Below are 21158 nucleotides of genomic sequence, written 5' to 3'. Positions count from 1 at the left end.
TATTAGCCCCATTTTTAGGTGAGGAAACTGAGGCTCAGCCAGATGGTCAATTGTCACAAAGGCCACACAGCTGAACAGCAGGGGACCAGAATTCAAACCCAGATGTGTATGATTCCAGAATATCTGTGCTTGCTCACCTCTGCCCTGTTGTCACCTTTAAATTCATTGCTTGGCAGGGGTTTCACAGAGGAGGCCAGCACTGTGCAGGGTTTGGTGAACCCTGTTTCACTATGGCTCCTAATATCCACAGTTCATAGCATGTGAACTGCTAGACTAACCAGTGTCTTAGTGGGTTGTAGTTGTACTATTTGCAAGCTTCTTAATGCACTCTGTTCTGCTGTGTTTGGATAGCCTTGGGGCATCCGTGACCCGGCAGATGACCAGCTTTGAGAAGTCAGGTGACCTGTTTTGGGTACCTACGAACATGATAAAGACACTTTTTAAAAAATTTATTATTTTTGGCTGCGTTGGGTCTTCGTTGCTGCACGTGGGCTTTCTCTAGTTGCGGCGAGTAGGGGCTACTCTTCGTTGCAGTGCGCGGGCTTCTCATTGCAGTGGCCTCTCTTGTTGCGGAGCACGGGCTCTAGGCACGCAGACTTCAGTAGTTGTGGCACGTGGGCTCAGTAGTTGTGGCTCATGGGCTTAGTTGCTCCACGGCATGTGGGATCTCCCCGGACCAGAGCTCAAACCTGTGTCCCCTGCATTGGCAGGTGGATTCTTAACCACTGGGACATGAGGGAAGTCCCTGATAAAAGCATTTTTTACGGTTATATATTTTGGCACTTGACAATTCTTCTAGATTTTAGCATAGGCCCAGTAGGGCAGTAACCTATAGGGAAATTGGTCATGGATCTGGCAATAGAAGTTACACTTCTATTATAATATCTCAGCCTGGGGGCAAACAGGGAGAAACCTGGAACAAAGTAATTTAATCTTGTTTCACTTCTGATATTTTAGAAGAGAAACTGTTTTCACCTTACTATGTGTGATGCTGCTTTAGCTGGAAACAGCATGATGGGAGGGAAAGAATGCAGTTTGGGGCATCAATCACATATGGGTTAGGATCCTAACTTTGCCACATACTAGCTGTGTAATCTTGGCTGCTTAATCTTTCTGAATCTTCATTCATTCATTTAACCAGCACTTACTGAGCATCTACTACATGTCAGGCCTGGTGCTGGATGTTAACAGCATAGTGGTGAAGAGGGGATACAGCTCTTGCCTTTTATGTACTTAGCATAGAGACAGATATTAAACAAAAAAATACATGAATAGCTTAATTTCAGTTTTTATGTGTTATGAAAAAATGTAGGTTGCTCTGTGAACATGGAAGAGGGGACTCTGACTTACTCTGTTGAGTCAGTGCTGTTTTAACCGAGACCTGAAAGTTTAGGAGTTTGCCATATCAGTAAGAAAGAAAGTCAGAAGAAGACATTCTAGGCAAAGACAGCAATAGCATGTGCAAAGGTCCTGAGGTGGGAAGGGACTTGAAACCTATAAAGCCATGATTCTCAGCCCTAGCAAACATTTTGTCTCCTATTTATAACAAATAATTTGCAACATTTCTGTTACTGTTCTAAACTGAAACTTATAGATAATAAATATTACCTGCCTTCACACATAATTTTAAAAAAATAGAGTGTCGTACTATGTAATATAAAGAAGTAAAAGGAGAGTAATTTATGGTCAGATACTTTATTCCAATATACAGATTTCCAGCATAACTACAATGGAAACATAAAGAATAAATCAAAATGTACCTGTATTTAAGAATTATTAAAATGCAGCAGTTCCAAATTCAAGATGATATAGTTGAGCTTTATCAATTACTTATGTCTCTGCATTTGTCTCTATTGTGTTCACAGTGAAGATCTATTAAGATAGCAAGTACATCATTGGCATCATGCAAATAAATGTAAATTACCTTCTCCTACTTTTTCAGGCACATGTGTTTTGGTTAACACATCTCTTGATTTTTCATTATGTCTTTTTTCCTACTAGACGGGGTCATGTCTTTCCCTATGCCAGCACCTGAAAAAAAAGTTTACTGGAAATGACTGGAAGTTATCATTGCAAAGACTTTCCCTTTGCTGGACTTCATTGGTTTCTATAAATTTCATGAGCACTTTACGTCTACTCTGTGGGATCAAATCTTTTGGATGTAAGAGCTCTAGTCACTCCAATATTATTATTGAGGATTAAAAAATATTAATATTGGAATGTCATTTTAATCAACAGAAAATATCACGTTTGTCTAAAAGCTTGATGCTAGGGCAGTTTCTAACCTCTGTTGGCTCTCAGGATTAATTTGTTATTGTTCTCTGAGGATAAAATCCCTGAGTGACTCTTGAAGTTGGAAAATGTCTCTCCTTGAGCTTTCCCTGCCACCGAAGACCAAATTTCTAATGACTGGATGTAAAGAAAGACAATCTTTAAAGATCAATTTTTATCAGTCAGGTTCTGTGGTTAACTTGAAAAAGATTATCTTTGTTTCAGAAAATGAGAAAAGGGGGATGGGAGAAGGATAAGATGAAACACAACTGAACTCCCCTAAGCAAACACAGATAGAAAAGGAATCGGCCATCTTCTGGTTGCCGTTAAAGTCAGTGACACCACCTTTCAGAGACAAAGAAGTGGCTGTCAGGGCAGCAGATGACACACTAAAGCTAACACTGAGTCCCTTATGCTCGTACCACAGTTTACTGTGAATCCACAGGGCTGAGAAAAAGCTAGGTCCCCAGTGGATTCAGTGCTGGGTGAGAGAAGTAGGGTTCTTATGTTCAATTCCTGTGGTTGAAAAGAGCTGTTGGCATAGACGATACATTTGGCAGAAAACTTTGGTCACAAATTCAGAAGTGAAGCATAGTAGTTGTGAGCCAGGAATGCCTCAATGGTAAGCATCTGTGAAACTTCTTAATGTCCCTTGTATCCTGGTTTATTCCTGGAAAAATTCTCTTTATGGGGCAGATCAACTTGATGAAAGATAGAGGGCCAGTAGAGCTCTCATAATAAGTTACTGGTTGATGCTTAAATATTTACAAGTCTTCCCTGTGATGTTGTATTATGGTTGATACTCAGCTGCATGAGACATCGTCTTTCCATTGCTGATAAAAATCTGCTGAAATACATGTTTGTCTTCTTCCTCTCTTGCTTTCCTATCCCCTCCCTCTCATATCCTGAGAGATGAATTCCAGAGAAATAGTTTTCTCTTTTCACACCCATTAATTATCCGGTAAAGTCCAATTTGAATGTCCTTTGGAACAAGACCTTTCTCTGAAGGTTTGATGGATTGTGTTTTCCTAATGTATAGTGACCTTAAGGCATTGACAATGAATGCTCTTTCTCTTTATCTCTTTGTACCATCTTTTATTTTGTAGGTTGTTGGTTTTTTTTCCTGTTACAGAGTGACCCTTTGCATTTACCATGGCTGCAGAAAGAAGCCCTATGTATTGATCTATTACTATGAACAAATTACTCTAAAACTTAGAAGCTTAAAACAACAAAACATATATAATCATGGATTTTATGGGTCTGGGATTCAGGAATAGTTTAGCTGGGTGCTTCTGGCACAGGGTCTCTCATGAGGTTGCAGTTAAGATGTCAGTCAGGGCTACAGTTAGCTGGAGGCTCAAATGGGGCTGGCAGATCTACTTCCAGGATGGCTGGCTCACTCACTATCAGGAATGATTAGCAGGGTCTCAGGCCCTCCCTGACTGCCCTGCTTATATTTGCATGGGAAGGATAAGTCTCTCCATAGGGATGCTTGGATGTTCTCACAGCATGGCGGCTGCTTTCCTCAGAGCCAGTAATCCCTGCAAGAGAGCAGGGATGAGTCCACAGTACCTTTTGTAACTAGTCCTAGAAGTCACAGCTTTACTTTCATCATATTCTCTTTATTAGGAGGGAGTCACTAAGCCCTGCCCATGCTCAAGTAGAGGGGGGCTAAGCTGTACATTTGAAGGGAGGAGCATAGAATTTGTGAATATGTATTTAATCACATTGTTCTAAATTCAACCAAGGTTTTCTGCCCTTGCCATGTAACCACGGTGATGCTTTCATCTGTAAGAATGATTTCCACGCAGTCTGACTTCTAGCACACTTGTGAAGGGTTGGCTCATGTTGTGTCTGCCTGTTTTTGCCATTTAAATGGGTGTCTTTCTCCCCCACCTCCTTTAAAGTATTCAAATGCCAGATGTAGCTTTTTAGAGGGAAATATAAGATGTAGATTTAAGCACCTTGAAAGAGTAGCACCTATTGGAAAAGGCTTTTTTTAGACTAACACTTTTCGTGTCCCTCTTTCTGGAATTCATTGTAATCAGGATAAAATCATTTGCCAGTCAAACACAAAGAATTATTTTAAGAAGTCATTGACAAATTAAAATTATCATTAAATTGTGTCCCCACTCTTCGTACTACTGTAATATGACTATTACAATAACAAAAAACTGTAACTGTTGTTTTGTTTTCTTTTTGCCATGAAAACTGATATAGTTGTTTCTGTAGCTTAAATTTTTTTGGAAATCCTTAATTGGAATGTCTGTGTAGTAGGTTGTAGCAGATTCTTTGCATTGGATTTCAGTCCTTGTCTTAGGTAACGGGTAATATGCTGGAAATACTGCCCAACGTTAATGCCATCTCAGGAAGATATCTTTGTGTAGTCCCAGGTTATGTTTCCCAGTCAGCTTCACTTCAAGTCTGTACCCTTTGCTCTAGCCAAACTGAATTACTCAGGGCTCTCAGTATGAGTCAGCTTTTGCTGCATAACAAACTACAAAAATCTCAGTAACATACAGCAATAGATATTATTTCTCACCACATGTCTGTGGGAGGCAAGGGCAGCTCTGCTCTGCTGGGGCCCTGGCTGGGGGGGGGTGGGCAGTAGCTCCCTAGACTATGTTCTCCTCATGGCATTGGCAGAAATAAACAGGGCAACCCACCCACCAGTCATATTTCAAACCTCTGTTCACATCATTGCCCACTGATATCCCATTGGTTGAAGCAAGTCACACGGCCAAGTCAAAATCCAAGGGATAGGGAAATGCATGAGCCTGTTGCAAGAGAACAGATGCATAATTCTCTTGCAGAATAGTGAAGAATTCAGACCACTATTTCGGTTTACCACATCTTCATACATGCCTTTTCCTTTCCATACTCAGGGCTGATTCCTGTTGTGCCCTGTTCTTATAGCCTTTCATGGATTTTCACATGTTATTCGGACTCCCCAGAGCTCTCTTTCTTCCTCTGGCTCAATCAGACTCAAATTTTGAAACTCATCTCAAGAGTCAGCTCTGCCAGACCACTCATCCCTCACTGTGGTTTATTTGTTTGGCCAGTGTGTTTGTTGTTGCTACACTACATTATTCCAACTGGATGAACAGGTGGAAGATCTGAGTAACATCTCTCTCATTTGTACTCCCTGGTCCCCAAACACATGCCTCCATCATAGCAGTTTCCCATTATATTGTAATTGTTGGTGTACTTGTCTGTCTTCCTACTGGACTGTGAGTTCCTTGAATGGGACTGTGCCTTTCATCTCTGCATCCTCCACAAAGGAGCCTGAACACATATTTGACAAATGAATGGATGGCCGATCCCTACCTCATTACTGTGTAAAACATGTTGTTTAGTGCCAAGGTAGAATATACTTTCTTGAATTGTCCTTTATTGGTTTCACCTCTGTTAATCCTGTTTCACCAATGAGACTACATGCTCCCCACAAACCAAATTTAATGTCTGTTTTCCTTTTATTCCTCATAATACCTGTTATCTGATAGCTATTTCATGACTCATAAGTGATTTACGGTGTTAACTACCACTTGGCTAGCTTTTTGGCTGCCATTTCTCATTCAACCCTAGAGCCATGATAAAAGCAGAAGCCCATGTGGTTTAGTTCATCAATCTAAAGACATCCTGTTAATAGCCAATGACTGCCCAGTTGACAACGTCAGCATTTTCTTCAAATCATCATCATATAATTTTAGCCAGAAAAGCAGGGTGAAATTTTTAAATAGAAGTTTTGGTTATACTGGATATATTTTATATGCATTTCCTAAATGCATAGGAAAAGCATTGGATTTTTCAGTGCCCAAATTTAAGTGTGTCTAATTTAGATGTCTGTGGTAAAAAGGTCAAAGGATCTTCTGCCTATATTGCCTCTGTGTGTGTGTGTGTGTGTGTGTGTGTGTGTGTGCACGTGTGCACACACAAATCTGGAAATAGAGAGACTCCCTTTACTTTATTTTTTATCATTTTTTCTTCCAGTTTTATTGAGATATAATTAACATACACTGTATAAGCTTAAGGCATATAGCATAATGATTTGGCTTACGTACGCCATGAAATGGTTACCACAGTAAGTTTAGTGAATATCCATTATCTCGTATATGTACAAAATTAAAGAAATTGGAAAAATGATTTTTTCTTGTGAAAATATTTTTCTCTTAGGATTTACTCTCTTGACAATTTACATATATAAGCAAGCAGTATTAATTATTTTTATCATGTCATACTTTCCATCCCTAGTACTTATTTATCTTATAAGTGGAAGTTTGTACATTTTGACGTCCTTCATCCAATTCTCTTTTCCCCACTCTATCTTTTAAATGTAGAAATGCATTTTGTCATTTTCTAAATTTCTGGCCTTGAACATAAACAAGTGAAATGGAAGTATACCATGTACTAGTTTATAGGATAAAACTAAAGCTGTTTATATTAGCTATGAAAAACCATTTTCAGTGAATTTTTTGACATGGCTTTTAAAGCAATAAATACATTATAGTAAATAAGTATACCAAATGCATTTGTGTAGATGGGTGAAAACATACATAGAGAAGATATATTCATTAACCCTTTCCATTTTCATTGGTTCTAGATTTAACTTTGACATTAAATTATTATATGAATATAGCAAAGTAATTTGACTTTTCTGGACTTTTTACTAGTTCAGAAAAATATGATGAGGATCCAAGATATAGGATGTATTTACCTTAATAGTGATTCTTCATGCTTATTATGAAGGGCTGTTGGCTGTAACACATTTTGTTTTAAACTCCATAGACCCTGGCCTTGTCCCAATACCCTGACAAAACTCCCTTCTTTTCCGAGAGTGGAGAGCATCACATCACTTTTCAGTTCTGTAAAGAATAAAGACCAGACCAAGCTCTAATTTAAATATCTATTTAAATACCATCAAATGGCTGAATTCATGCTGAACCTACAATACTCATTTTTTAAGCTATAGCAACTGGCTCATTTTCCTGCTAACTTTGTATCATTTATAATTTTCCCAACAGTCAACGCTGGAAATGATATGGCATTTGAGGAAGAGCAATCAAAACTTTGGAGCTGAAAGTGATAGATTGGCGTTTGGTCTGACATTCTTATTATGTACCTATGAGGTCATAATATCAGTGGCAAAACTAGATGGACAAAACACCAGGATTCCTGGTGCCCTATTTAATCCCTGTTCTCTTTTGCTCCACCCCTGCAGCTGTGAACTGTCAACCTGCAAACAAGGAGATAGGGTTAGTGTGTGATGATGAGCTGGGTACCTCATCATCTTCTCTCCTCTGTCCTCCCTTCTCCCTCCTTCACTGCCTCCTCCCTCTGTGCTTCCCCCTGCCCTCCACTGCCCAAATGTAAGTGTGTCTAATTTAGATGTCTGTGGTCAAAAGACCTGAGGACCTCCTGCCTATATTATCATGTCTCTGAGCGATAGAAAACATTGAAGTGCAAACTACCCTGTTGTCTTGCTCTTGATCTGGTGAGTGGGTCCCTTTGGCTACTGGGTAGCACTACTTAATGATTCAGTGCGTTTTCCTCAGCTTTTCAGTGGGACTACCACAGTGGTTTTTTTTGTTTGTTTGTTTTGTTTTTTGTGTGTGTGCGGTACGCGGGCCTCTCACTGTTGTGGCCTCTCCCGTTGCGGAGCACAGGCTCCGGACTCAGGCTCAGCGGCCATGGCTCACGGGCCCAGCCGCTCCACAGCATGTGGGATCTTCCCGGACCTGGGCACGAACCAGCGTCCCCTGCATCGGCAGGAGGACTCTCAACCACTGTGCCACCAGGGAAGACCACACAGTGTTTGTTGGTGGGGTTGAGCTCTGGGATTCTGGTCCACCTCAGCTAGTTGTATTGCTTTGTAGCATCCAGCAGAGGCAGACCCAGGTTTTGTGGGTCCCGAAGCTTAAACAGTTTGAGTTCCTCTTTAAGAAAAATAGTGTGACTTACTACAAACAAAAAAAAAAGGGGGAAAAAAGGGGTAGGTAGAAAGTATTGAAGGAGTTCTATGCACGTAAGGGCTCATATTCAAATTCAGTCTGATACACAAAATTTGTCCTGACGTGACCTAGACCACTCCCCAGCCAGCAGCCGCCAAAGCTCTTCCAAACCATTTCTAGCTCCCCAGGTACTCCCTGTTCTCTCTCATCAGCAAGCCTTTGCATGTGCATTTCCATCCATCCCTTCTTTCCTTGCCTAATGCCTGCTGTTCAAGACTTAACTCCGACGGTCAGCTCTATTGGAAAGCGTTCCGAGATCCCCCACAGGTGCCTCAGTTTGATGCCCTCAAATTTTGTTGTTGCAATTCTCATACCGCATTATAGCTACTCGTTTGTCTGTTTTCTCTACTGCATGGTGACCTGTGACAGGCAGGAAGGATGCTTTTGACTCTGAATTCTCAGTACCTGATATTAGGACTGGACTGGGAGTTTGCTTTCGGTTTGCTCCTCTCCCTCCTTTAGCTGTGCATCACTGTGTTTCCAGGCTTCTTTGCCCTCTGCTCCTGAGCAGGTTCAGCCAATGGGAGGCACTGCGGAGGATTAGAGGGTAAGAGGAGGAGAAAAGTCAGACTATTTCTCCTCTTAGCCCCACCCCTGCCTCCTCTGCCACTCCAGCTGTGGCTACAGCCCCTGTGTGGCTCCTGCTTCCACTGGAGCATCTCTCACTCTCACTCTAGATCCTACCAGAAAGCTCCAGGCACACCATTTCCTCTCTTTGTCCCTGCACACCTAGGGGTGATAGTTGCTTCCTGCTGTTGCTAATGTTATGGGTTGCCTCATCATTTCTATTTGGTTTCTCAGTCCTTCTGTCACCCATGTAACCAAATCCCTGTATTAAATTCCCTCTGCCTGAAAGATCTAGAGTGGTTTACCATTCCCTGGCTGAGCCCTGAATTATAGAGGCATACTAGATGACTAGTTGTTTTATGAAAAAGGCAATAGGGAGAGGGACCCTTAGCAGTGGTTTGCAAAGATTCTTTTACATTTAAAACCAATATGTAGGGGCTTCCCCGGTGGCGCAGTGGTTGAGAGTCCGCCTGCCGATGCAGGGGACACGGGCTCGTGCCCCGGTCCTGGAAGATCCCACATGCTGCGGAGCGGCTGGGCCCGTGAGCCATGGCCGCTGAGCCTGCGCGTCCGGAGCCTGTGCCCCGCGACGGAAGAGGCCACAACAGTGAGAGGCCCGTGTACCGCAAAAAAAAACCAAAAAACAAAAACCAACATGTATTTTCCAGTCTTGGCCACCATAGCACAAAATGTGGAGCTCCACATGCTGGTACTAATCCTATGGGCCAAGCATGTAAAAACAGCAGAGCCTGGAAAAGGACATAAAATACTTGTTGGATTGAGTCCAATTAATCTGCCACCTTGTAGCTAGGTACTTGATCCAGTACCTTGTACCTAGCAGGCATTCAAGCATACATTGAGTGAAAAACAGACTATACTTGGAATTTATCACCAGCCATTTCCCAGGCAACAGACAATATAATAACATAGCTGAAGCCTTGTCTCACATTTTCTGTGGCTTCTTGGTAGAATTACAATGAAAACATTACCCAGGCCTTGCATATCTGCCGGGGCATAAATTCTGAGAGTTGCTCAGAATGTCTGGAATAAAGAGGGAATGTCTCTGCTCCTTGGAGTAGCATGAGACTCCAGCCTGAGTGCTTGGTGTGGTCATGGGACCATAGGAATGGGTAAAATCTTCCCACTCAGAGGCCAACAGGCCAAGGAAAATAGGAAACTGATAACCAAAGGCCAGATCCTGGGCAAGTCATCAGTGTGAACAGGATAAATCCTATTAAAATCAACCCCAAGTATTGCTCCGAGCAGAGGGCAAGTGTGTAAACCAAGGGAAGTAAGTTGAAGAAATATGATAATCACAGGGCTGATTTCTGAGTGTGGGACCAGAGAAAATGTGCAGATTGATTGGACAGGCAGTAAAGGAAGCCATGACTAGAGCAAACAAGACAAACTCAGCCTCTAGGTCCAGCTTGGGATGGAGAGGCCGGGAGTGTTGTGGTTAAGTGTATAGGCCTCAGAATCAACCTGCCTATGTTGAAATCTTGGCTCTGTTACTTACTAGCTAAGGACAAATGACTTAACCTCTCTGAATCACAGGCCTCTCTTAGGGTTAACAGCAGTGCCTGCCATCCTGGTTCTTGTGAACACTAAGTGAGTTTGTACATGTAAAGCATCTAGCATTCAAAACCTGGTGAGGCCATTTATAGGAATAGCTGACACACCAACTGGTCACACCCTTGGTTTGTCAAAATCTGTAATCAGACCTTGTATTTCATTCATTCATCGTATTTCTTGAGTGACTAATATGTGGCTGGTACTAGGAATATAACGATGAACTAGAACAAACATGTCTCTGCCTTAGTAGATCTGTAAAAGAAAATAGTGGAGGGTCAGTGTTAGATTAGTAGTAAGGGAGAATCAGGTAGCCCTGATGTGGTTTCTCATGAGACTTTTAAAAAAGAAAGAATATGACAAATATACCACTCTACTGAGGGATGTTGATAATGGCGGAGGCCATGCAAGTGTAGGGGGTGGGGATATTCGGGAACTCTCTACTTTCTATTCAGTATTGCTGTGAACCTAAAAAAGTAAAGTCTATTTTAAAAGTTTCAAAAAAGGAAGAAAGAAGAGAGTAAGATCTTAAAATCTTAATGAGAGTAAGATCTAAGAGAGTAGATCATAAAAATTCTCATTAAAAAAAGAAAAAAGAATGAACGAATAAATAATAGAAAAGATTTTATTCTATTCTAAATATTTTTGGTAACTCCACAGAAAACTAAGGATATTTTAATCTTAGCTAAATCATATTTTTAGTAAGTTAGATCTTCATTTATATCAGCTATGCTCAATTTTTTCAAAAATTTTATTTATTCATTTTTGGCTGCGTTGGGTCTTCGTTGCTGCGCGCGGGCTTTCTCTAGTTGCAGCGAGCGGGGGCTACTCTTCGTTGTGGTGCGCGGGCTTCTCGTTGCAGTGGCTTCTCTTGTTGTGAACACGGGTTCTGGGCACACGGGCTTCGGTAATTGTAGTGCGTGGGCTCAGTAGTTGTGGCTCGCAGGCTCTAGAGCGCAGGCTCACTAGTTGTGGAGCACGGGCTTAGTTGCTCCGCAGCATGTGGGTTCTTCCCGGACCAGGGCTCAAACCTGTGTCCCCTGCATTGGCAGGTGTACTCTCAACCACTGCACCGCCTGGGAAGTCCCTATGCTCATTTTTTTTTAAATGACAGAAACTTAAATTTAATTGGAGTCCATGATACTCATCTCTAAATAACGCTAGTAGTTAATATTGCCACATAAGGAGCTTGTCAGAAAAAAACAGTTTTCACAAAAGCCAGACATGTGAAAGTAAAAGCAGAGTTCCAGCCTAAGGAATTTTTTTTTTGATCCTTGCTTTTTAACAGTCAGCTGCATTTTGGTGTAGACATTCAGTCATTCAGTTAGCCTTCCAGTATTTACTGGACACCTACTATGTGTGAGATTGTGCTTGGATCTGACACTAGAGCAATAAATAAGGCATGGTCCTTGCAGTCATCAGGCTCATGGTGCCGGGAGAGGTGAACATGAGAACAAGCAGTGCAATGGGATAAGTGCCAAAGGAGGCACAGGTAATACGGAAGCAAATTATTCATTCATTCATTCATTTGTTCATTCAGTAAATATTTGTGGGTTAGATACTATGTGGAAGGCACCATAGAAATGTAGGGGATATAGCCATGATTGAGATAGATAATCCTTGAATTTGTTGTGCTTCTGCCTGTTGTGGTTGTAAAGAAGCTTTGAGTTGAGTCTTTAAGAATGAGGAGTATTTATGGAGACACCCAAGGTGGAAAGGGTATTTCAGGAGGGAATATCCTGTGAACTCAGGAGTTCCCATGTCTTTGCTCTGGTGACCCCATCTCAGCACCAAATGGCCCCACCCTGGACCCTCACAAAAGAGATGTATGAGGGAGCCCTTATTATGGGCAATGACTGCATTTTGTCTGTAAAGAATGACTATGCCCAGACTTTATTGTCATTTCATGGACAGTCACAGGCTGACATTTTAGAACATTTGATTTCCTTCCTTTTAATTACAGCCTACAAGGCTTATCAAAAGTATATCCAGTTCTATTCTTAGAGATCTGAGGCCTCTAAGCTTAGCTTTCAATTTCAGTCCTCATCTTAGGTACTTAAATAGTGGTTGTTTGGTTTTTTTTTTAACTCTATGTATGTATGTATGTATGTATGTATATATGTATTTATTGTTGGCTGCGTTGGGTCCTCGTTGCTGTGCGGGCTTTCTCTAGTTGGGGCAAGCGGGGGCTACTCTTTGTTGTTGTGCGCAGGCTTCTCATTGTGGTGGCTTCTCTTGTTGTAGAGCACGGGCTCTAGGCTCGCGGGCTTCAGTAGTTGTGGCACACAGGCTCAGTAGTTGTGGCTCACAGGCTCTGGAGCACAGGCTCAGTAGTTGTGGCGCACGGGCTTAGTTGCTCTGTGGCATGTGGGATCTTCCCGGACCAGGGCTCGAACCCATGTCCCCTGCATTGGCAGGCGGATTCTCAACCACTGGGCCACCAGGGAAGTCCCTTAAATGGTGTTTTTTAACATGTTTTTTTCATTCCAAAAGAAAGATTTATCGGTTGTCATGGACCTGAGTACTCCTTCAGTCTGTCTGAGAAACACAAGTGAAGACATAGACAAATATTGATATATTAGCCTACATGTAGTTGGAACATTTCATCACTTCAAGGATAAGGAAATCTAAAATTCTCTGTTAATATATAACTATATCCTTAAAAGCTTTCTTTTTTTTCTTTTTTTCTTTTAAGGCATCTTGAGGGGCTAGAATATTCTTTTGAGGACCTTCCTCTCTTACTTTGACTTGTATTGCAGATAATAACAAATGCCACTTGCTTTTCTCTACATAATTAGAAAATTAAAACAACCAGACGTTCTACTCCCCAGTCTTCCCCACCTTTTGCATTCTTTGTGAATAAGCAAAGGATAGGTCAGGAAACTCTTATCAGGGGCTTATTCCCAAGGATACTGTCCTGGATGTTGTCTTCAGCCTACGTCTTCCACTTGTGGGGAATCCCCGAGAAGCCATGTCCTTACCATTGATCCTTAGGTACTGTAAGGTCACGGGAGGCCTCTGAGTCACTGTGCATTTAATCATGCAGCCTGCTGTTAGTCATCGTTGTATTTTCTTGTGTTCTAATTCTTTAAAAATCAGTGGTTCCCTGTGGGGAAAGCAACTCCAACTCTCACAGAAGAAGAGGCTATTTCTGCTAAATTTCCAGATGCACGTTAGGACACAATTGTTCGCAAGTGAGGGAGCATCTACCTCCTATTAAAAATAGTACTCACAGGACTTCTCTGGTGGCACAGTGGTTAAGAATCTGCCTGCCAATGCAGGGGACACAGGTTTGAGCCCTGGTTCGGGAAGATCCCACATGCTGCGGAGCAACTAAGCCCGTGCGCCACAACTACTGAGCCCACGTGCCACAACTACTGAAGCCCGCACGCCTAGAGCCTGTGCTCCACAACAAGAGAAGCCACTGCAATGAGAATCCCACGCACCCCAACGAAGCGTAGCCTCCACTCGCCGCAACTCGAGAAAGCCCGCACGCAGCAACGAAGACCCAACACAGCCAAAAATAAAACAAAAAAATAAAAAGCAAAAAAACAAAAGTACTCACTCCAGTTATTACCCAGTTAGCTAAACTAGTAGCTATTTGGGTAACGCCCAGTAGACGTACTCATGGTGATTTTCTGTCTGAACAACTCGATTTAGCAATTGAGCATTAGATGTTGGCTTGTCTATATGATTTTTAAACTCAGATATGATTGTAGTTTTACTTTTGAGAAATAACTCTCTTCCTGTCAGTTCCTAGGAGAAGAGTGAGTCTCAGAACAGGAGGTCAGAGGCTTGGTGGTCAGTGCCCTGCCCTCTTCCTGCAGTACTGGTCTTTCGTGAGCTCAGAAAACACCACCAAGGCCACATGCAATAGGCATGGATGTTAGGGAAGCATTGAGGGGGATCGAGCAGCCCTGAGGACCGCTAACAAGGAAGAAGGGCTTTTTTAAAGGTGACAGGTATACCACCTTGACCCCAAGAGGTGGTCAACAAGGAACACAGCAGACATCAAAACATCAAACAAAAGGACCATCAATATATGTGCAGTGTAGAAAAAAACTGCTATTCCCAGAGCAAATACTACATCAATACCTTTCTTTCTGGAAGTTACAAACCAAGATGTTAAAAGTGATTATTTTCTAGGACTGGAGTCCTTGCTTTTTGTATCTTCTAATTTGCCTACAGTGAACATGCCTTGCACTTAGAAGGGAAAAAAAAGTTATTTGTAACTATAAACACTTTAGATCACTTGCATGCCTGCTGCCTATCAAATTATTTTCCTTTATTTATGTTCCATCCTAGGCTTTGCCAGTTCACACATAATTTCTTTGTAATTATGAAGAGATGTATTTCTGCATTCTATTATTTCGAAGTATTATTGTACATGAAAAACAGATACTAGAGACTTTCTGTGATGCGAGCCAGGGTAACCCAGACCCCAGTCTGATTCTTCTCTCTGTCTGACGAATCGGGCCTCAATATAGCATGCTGTCACCTGTTCAGCAGTCTTGTGATAGGACCCATTTGGACGATGAGGTGTCAGAGCCTGTATTTCTCTGTTTTTCTGCCCGTAAAAATCTATAGTTTGTTAACAACAGCGTAAATTATTTGGAATAAGAAGTTTGTTCAGTGGAAAAGAAACATGAATAGGTTTAGATTTTTATGGGGCTGAATCAGCCAAATCAAACACAGGCCGTCCTGAAGCTTCCAAGTTTTTAATGGAAACTCACGCTCTTTAGAACTTTGCTGCCTAATTATAATTCATGCCTTTTGCAGATACATTACAGGGTGGACCAAAAGGAAAATGTTAGATATGTCCACTTGTGATTTCTATTGTGTTACTCGTGGAGTGCCAACTGCATACGTCCAATGGCCTGGTGCGTGCAAAGACACAGGCCAGATCCCTGCAGGCTGAGCCACTTCAGTGGGAGGGAGGACGATAAACTTGCAGTATTACAAATACAGAAGACAACTCAGATACAGAGCCAGCCTTCTGTATGTGGTTGTGCAGAAGTCACCAGTGTCAGGATTCAATTTAAAAGTCCCATGACAACCGTAACCCTAAATCAACCCTCATCATTGCCTTCATCAGCGATGTCCTTTCGAAACCCAGAAAAACAGAACCACCCAGATTTCATTTTATGGAGAACTTTCTTTTCTTTCTTTCTTTCTTTTATCTTCTCTTTTTGAATAGGTTTAACTGGTGTGAAGGGAGATAAAGGAAATCCAGGCATTGGAACTCAAGGTCCAAGAGGCCCCCCTGGGCCAGCAGGTAACTCTTCCTACCTAACAGGAAACTGTAAGGTGGAAATCCTAAATCTCTATATTCACTTGACATTGCAGGTGAGGCAAATGGCCATATTACATCCTTGTGTCCAACTGGAATGGCTATATTTCTCGTTCCTTTCATTGGAAGGCCAGTTTGTTAGTAACGAACCTCCCAATACACAAGCCCCCAAAGATACAGCATATTCTGGGATCTTATTGGTTGCGTGAGTTAGGCTGGGCTAGGCTATGCTGTAGTAACAAATCAATCCCCAGTGCTTAGTGGATTGATACTTACCCAAAGTTTGATGTGGGTAGGGTAACTTTTGCCCCATTTTGGAACAAAAGGCCTTGAGGAGAAAGATGAAGGAGGCACATCAACTTCCTGAATGCAGGATGAAAGATGTCATTTCCAGTCATATTTCACTGGCTGAAACTAACCATATGGCCCCAGCCGACCTGTAAGGGAGTCTCAAAATCTAGGGGAACGCATGGGTATTTGATGAACACTCGTAGTTTCTGCCACCATGGTCACCTTACTGAATGAGTTTTGTGTATTTTACTATGTGCTTTTAGAATGGCTTCCAGATGATCATACTCTGTTATTAAGGTTATAAGTTTACAATCCAACTGTATATTTACAATCCCTGTCTTAGCCATATTGAATCAAATGACTTACCGATTTTTCTTTCCAACCTAATGATGATTTTGGAAAATACCTTTTGTAGGAGAGATTCCTAATGCAATGGATTCACTTTGAGTATAAATACTCCTGTTATTAGAGATTGTATGAGGAACTGATCTAGCGCGTGCCTTACACAGAGTGAGTGGCTGGTGAATGTTAATTGAATGAAACGGAATGCATCTGAGAGTCACAACGCTTTTCAAATATAAGGTGATACGTGTTCCTAATTTTCATTGTGGTTCTAGTTGAAGAGTTTCATTTCTAGTTGAAAAAGGCCTTCTAAGCACTGTTGGAATCCAGGCCTAAAGCAAAACAAAGCAAACGCATAAACCAGAAAAATTCCAGACTGACATACTTCTTAAATTCACAAAAATTTTAATCCCCCTCTCACTTTCACTCAATGTAAGTTCTCAATTGATTCAAGCTAGCCTAAAGAAATTTTGGATTCGTATACTGGGTCCAATTTCAGAATTCTCATTTTTCTCCTCCAGTATAATTTCTTTCAAATTTAGACTAATTTATTCCAATTATCTGGGGCCAAAAACCAGGATAAGTTATAAGGTTGAGATCAAGTGTGTTCATGTGTGTGTGCACATGTACGTGTGTGTGTGTGTGTGTGCATGGCCATACATTGAATTCATAAGGAACCTGCACTGGGAAACAGAAGCTCCATAAAGAAAACAAGGTTGACAGTGGTATGCTCCATTCCCTTTCATATCCAGGAGGTGATAAAAAAAAAAGACTACATTTTGCTTTCTGGTTTCCTGAGCTGATTGAAAGCATTGACCTCCAGGAGAACATGTGATTGCAGTATGATCCTCTGTCCAGGAAATCCAGTTCAGGAATAGAATTCAATGAGTAGAGAGAGGCAGATCACCCTAGTTGTTAAGATGTGTAATATCTTAACTTCTTGTAAGTGTTAGTTTACTTCTTGGTAGTCTGAAAACTCACCCTGTGATGATAAAAGACCAACTGTTTTCATTGGTGGGTACTTTGTAGGACCTTCCGGGGAAAGTCGGCCAGGAAGCCCTGGACCCCCTGGCTCTCCTGGACCAAGGGGTCCACCAGGTCACTTGGGGGTGCCTGGACCACAAGGTCCTTCTGGCCAGCCTGGATACTGCGACCCCTCTTCATGTTCTGCCTACAGCGTAGGAGGTAAGTGTCAGCCCTTGTGGGCTTTGAGCAATGTCTTGCTATGCTTAGTTTCATAATGGTGAGGGTGCTATAAAAGCAGACCTATTATGCACAGGAAGCAGAGCTTGAATTGCTCACAACCTTTTAAATTATCCAGAGGCATCTTCTGTAAAGTACAAATTAATATAGAGGTTACCCCTGAAGAGGAAATTTAAAATAATACCACATCTAAGTCTTCCTTGCTTCCAAATGGCGATCCACACAGATTTGGCCTCTGACCTCATATCTGATCATTGAGGGACATGTTTGAACATTCTTTGGGGCCTCTCATTCTGTGTTATTTCTGTAGTGTGGCCATGAAGTCCTCTAAAGTTTTACTCTTGTTTTGGGGAAATCTCAAACTTAGAACTTTCCCCGTAATTAGGAGGGCCCTGGAGATACTGTTGGGTGACATCCTGCCCACCGCATGCATTTTAGGTCACCAAGGATTATTTTAAGAACAAAAGTGGCCATGCTGTCCTTGCCTCTTACTAACTACTAGACTGAGATTCTGAAAAGATTATGCTTCCTGAAAACATCTGTGGTCTGCATGCTGGAGGGTTGTCTAATGGGACATTTTCTAACATGGTCACACTTGGAAGCATCAAGAGAGAGGTTCAAAGACTGCTTTGGGGCAATGAGCTTATTAGCCAATGAATTTAAATTTTCTGCTTTAGAAGAAATTTAACCTTATTTGCCAGAGGGACTGGTCAAAGTTTTGCTGATGTGTTTTTCTCTGTTCATCTCTTCCCTCCCCGTTCTCTCAAATATCCCTGTCCCTTATTAAGATCTGATCCCTTACAATGATTACCAGCACTGATGTGGAGCTCCTCCACTGATTACATTGGCCTGGGCAATTGGCTGCAGATACAGAACTGTCCTGTTGACCACCACCACCCATCCCCTGCCCCTAACAATGGGCACTCTGTTTCCCTGCCTCACCTGCTTCCCTACCTGCCCACTGTCACATTTCTTGCCCTCCCTGCTCCAAGCACATACAATGATAAGACTGGAACTTAACCAAATCACATGTGTCAGTTGTTATAGAAACTGACTGCTCCATATCAGCCTGAGCGTAGTTATAAGATTGTCTACCAAGAATTATCCCAAGCTTCCCTAGGTGAAGGCCCAGGAATAGTTACTTAAATGTGTCTTCTCCTCTTTCCTGTAGCCACACAAATTGCTGGGCACCTTTCTCCCTGACCACCCTACTATCCATTCTTCCTCTGATCACCTCCCCTCCCTACTGCCCCCTGGTGTTGGACTTCTAACATGAGATGGGTTTTTTAAATTTATTTTTCTTTCATCATTCTGCTGATATTTCAGGGTTTCTTTTGTAAATAAAACATGTAATATTTAAGCAGTTGGCTGTGATTCTAGTTTCCTAACAATTTCTGCAGTATATCTGTACCTTCCTTCTTTCGCTAACCATCTGAAACCTCCTGGCAAAGGTGCAAGCACTGTGGTGGATAAAGGTAGCTACTACTTTCTACCCGAGCAGGATATCTCTGTACTTTAGAGACTATGTCTCTATGGACCCATATAAGGGGAGGATATCAATTTATGGTTCCTGGGTTCTATCACGTCCCCACCCCCACTCTTCCTCTCTAGTTCCCCATCCTGATGAGCCAGAATTCACCCCTGTCCAAGATGAGCTGGAAGCCATGGAGCTGTGGGGCTCTGGGATCTGATAGTCTCAGGAGAACTTGGAGGACCAACCGCAAAAGCTCCTCAGGCAACTTATTCAAGAAGAATGTCATTATGTGGTTTGTATGCTACCTTTGGGAGGGGGCTCATTTCACCAGCCTACATCTCCTCCTTGGATATTGTTAATAATATTGTTATATTAACAAAAAGTATGTTTAAAACAATTCCCCTTAATCCATGACACCATAGGATTGATTTCTCTTTGTTGTTTTAATGGCATGCTCAAAGAAAAATTGGCCAAGAAGTTTGAACTCTGGAATCTTTTCTGTGGTAGATGATCTCAAGTCCTAAAATGCAACAAGACAGATATGACTGTCTTTGAGGAAAATGGGGTTCCAGCAGAACAGGAATTCAAAGGGACTCGAAGATTATGCTGTTTATCCTTATCCCCTCTAGGAATGACCTTGCTGAAAAGAAAGGAGGGACATGATTGGAGAAACTACCTCTTGCTAAATTGATCTGTCCAACTCTGAGATCACTTGGTAACTAGCTCCACTGGTATCCAAGAATATGTGTTAGAATATAACCTTTCTAAATTTGGTGATTGTAAAAATAGATTTAGTTTTTTCAGTGGCTTTTGACGTGTAAAATAATGACTTCCCACTGATTCTGATGGAAAAAGATCCAATTTTGATGAATAATTTATCCAGCAGTATGTTCCAGAGCTTGCGCTCCTTAACCACATGGATTACTTTGTACATGCAGATGTATTTTTGCAAACCTATTTCCATTCTTTTTTTTAAGCAAATAAAAATTTTAAACAATGTATGTGGATTGTTTTTATTTTATTCCATTTCTATATGTCACCTTAAACTTTTGTAGTCTTGGCTTAGGTTTAACCAGAAAAATGCCAGCTGCCTACCTTTAGACACTCATTCAAACATTCATTCATTCATTCTGAGTGTGGTAGGATACTTAACAGAAGAAGGCAGCTGACTTGAGCCTAACAGACTGACAGAATTCTATTATTCATATATAACCTACCAGACAGACTTGACTGTGAAAATGTAAGACTGATGCTAAGTAAACATTTGCCTAAAGAACTTATCTTTTGGTTTTAAGAAAAGCTCTAGAAGACAAAGAAGAAATGAGGTTGAATCTAATAGATTCTAATTTCTAAACTATAATTTGTCTTTTGCTCATAAAGGAAAACACTAGGTGTTTGAAAAAGATTTGGGTTCTATTAATTTTTTGTTGAAAATAGAAATGAAAGAGAACCATAAACTGAACGTATATTCCTTTTCCTCTGTAGCATCTCCCTAATAACAGGTAATTGTCAGAAGTAGGGATGGGGTCATTTATCACCAGAAGCTGGAGTCTTCCTGGATCAGGAAGGTCTCTTGAGATTCTTTGGGTCCCCTCACCACACAGATTGGTTTAAGACCTTCCCATCCAAAGTATTCAAACAAAAGGGTCTATGTGTGCCTTTGGGGATCCAGGTAAACATAAATATATTTTTTGCTGCCTTTGCAAGAAATGAAAGAAGACAGTGAGCAGATAACCGACAGTGGTTCCCTTGTAGTTATAGCACATGCTTCCACATGTAGAAAGCAGGACTAATGAGGAGGAAAGCTTGCACAAGATTGAATGACGTGGCCCAGAATCACCTGAGAGAACTCTTTAAATGACTGGGGTGTGTCACTAGTCATAGCATTCCCTTGTATCTCAGATTTCTTAGTCTTCAACAAGTGAGTAGAGAGGATATCCTGTATACGTTAGTGTTTGGCCCTTGGAAATGCGAAGACTACTTATGTCACTCAGAAGACCTTCAAAGTTTGATATAAATGGCGAAGTATAAACACTAGAGGTTCTAGTCCATTCATATCATTCCTTTTTTAAAATAAATTTATTTATTTATTTATTTTTGGCTGCGTTGGGTCTTCATTGCTGCGCACTGACTTTCTTTAGTT

At 41.5% G+C, this 21158-nt stretch overlaps 1 protein-coding gene across 6 annotated transcripts in view; it reads left to right on the top strand.

Annotated features, from left to right (window-relative positions):
• The window catches only part of COL14A1 (collagen type XIV alpha 1 chain), a 271596-nt gene extending 251588 nt beyond the window's left edge, over positions 1-20008 (top strand). For all 6 annotated transcript variants that reach the window (XM_029222937.1, XM_029222936.1, XM_029222935.1 and 3 more), the window contains 3 exons: positions 15613-15690; positions 17368-17523; positions 19153-20008. In XM_029222937.1, coding sequence (XP_029078770.1) covers positions 15613-15690; positions 17368-17523; positions 19153-19232 — 314 coding nt within the window. In that variant the 3' untranslated portion in view covers positions 19233-20008. The remainder of the gene's footprint in view (positions 1-15612; positions 15691-17367; positions 17524-19152) is intronic.
• Positions 20009-21158: the final 1150 nt, after the last annotated feature.

Source organism: Monodon monoceros, unplaced genomic scaffold, assembly GCF_005190385.1.
Source record: "Monodon monoceros isolate NGI ecotype Baffin Bay Population unplaced genomic scaffold, NGI_Narwhal_1 Super_Scaffold_14, whole genome shotgun sequence".
Classification (NCBI taxonomy): Eukaryota; Metazoa; Chordata; class Mammalia; order Artiodactyla; family Monodontidae; genus Monodon; species Monodon monoceros.
The sequence above is the reverse complement of the archived record's forward strand: the minus strand, read 5'-3'. Positions and strand labels throughout refer to the sequence as shown.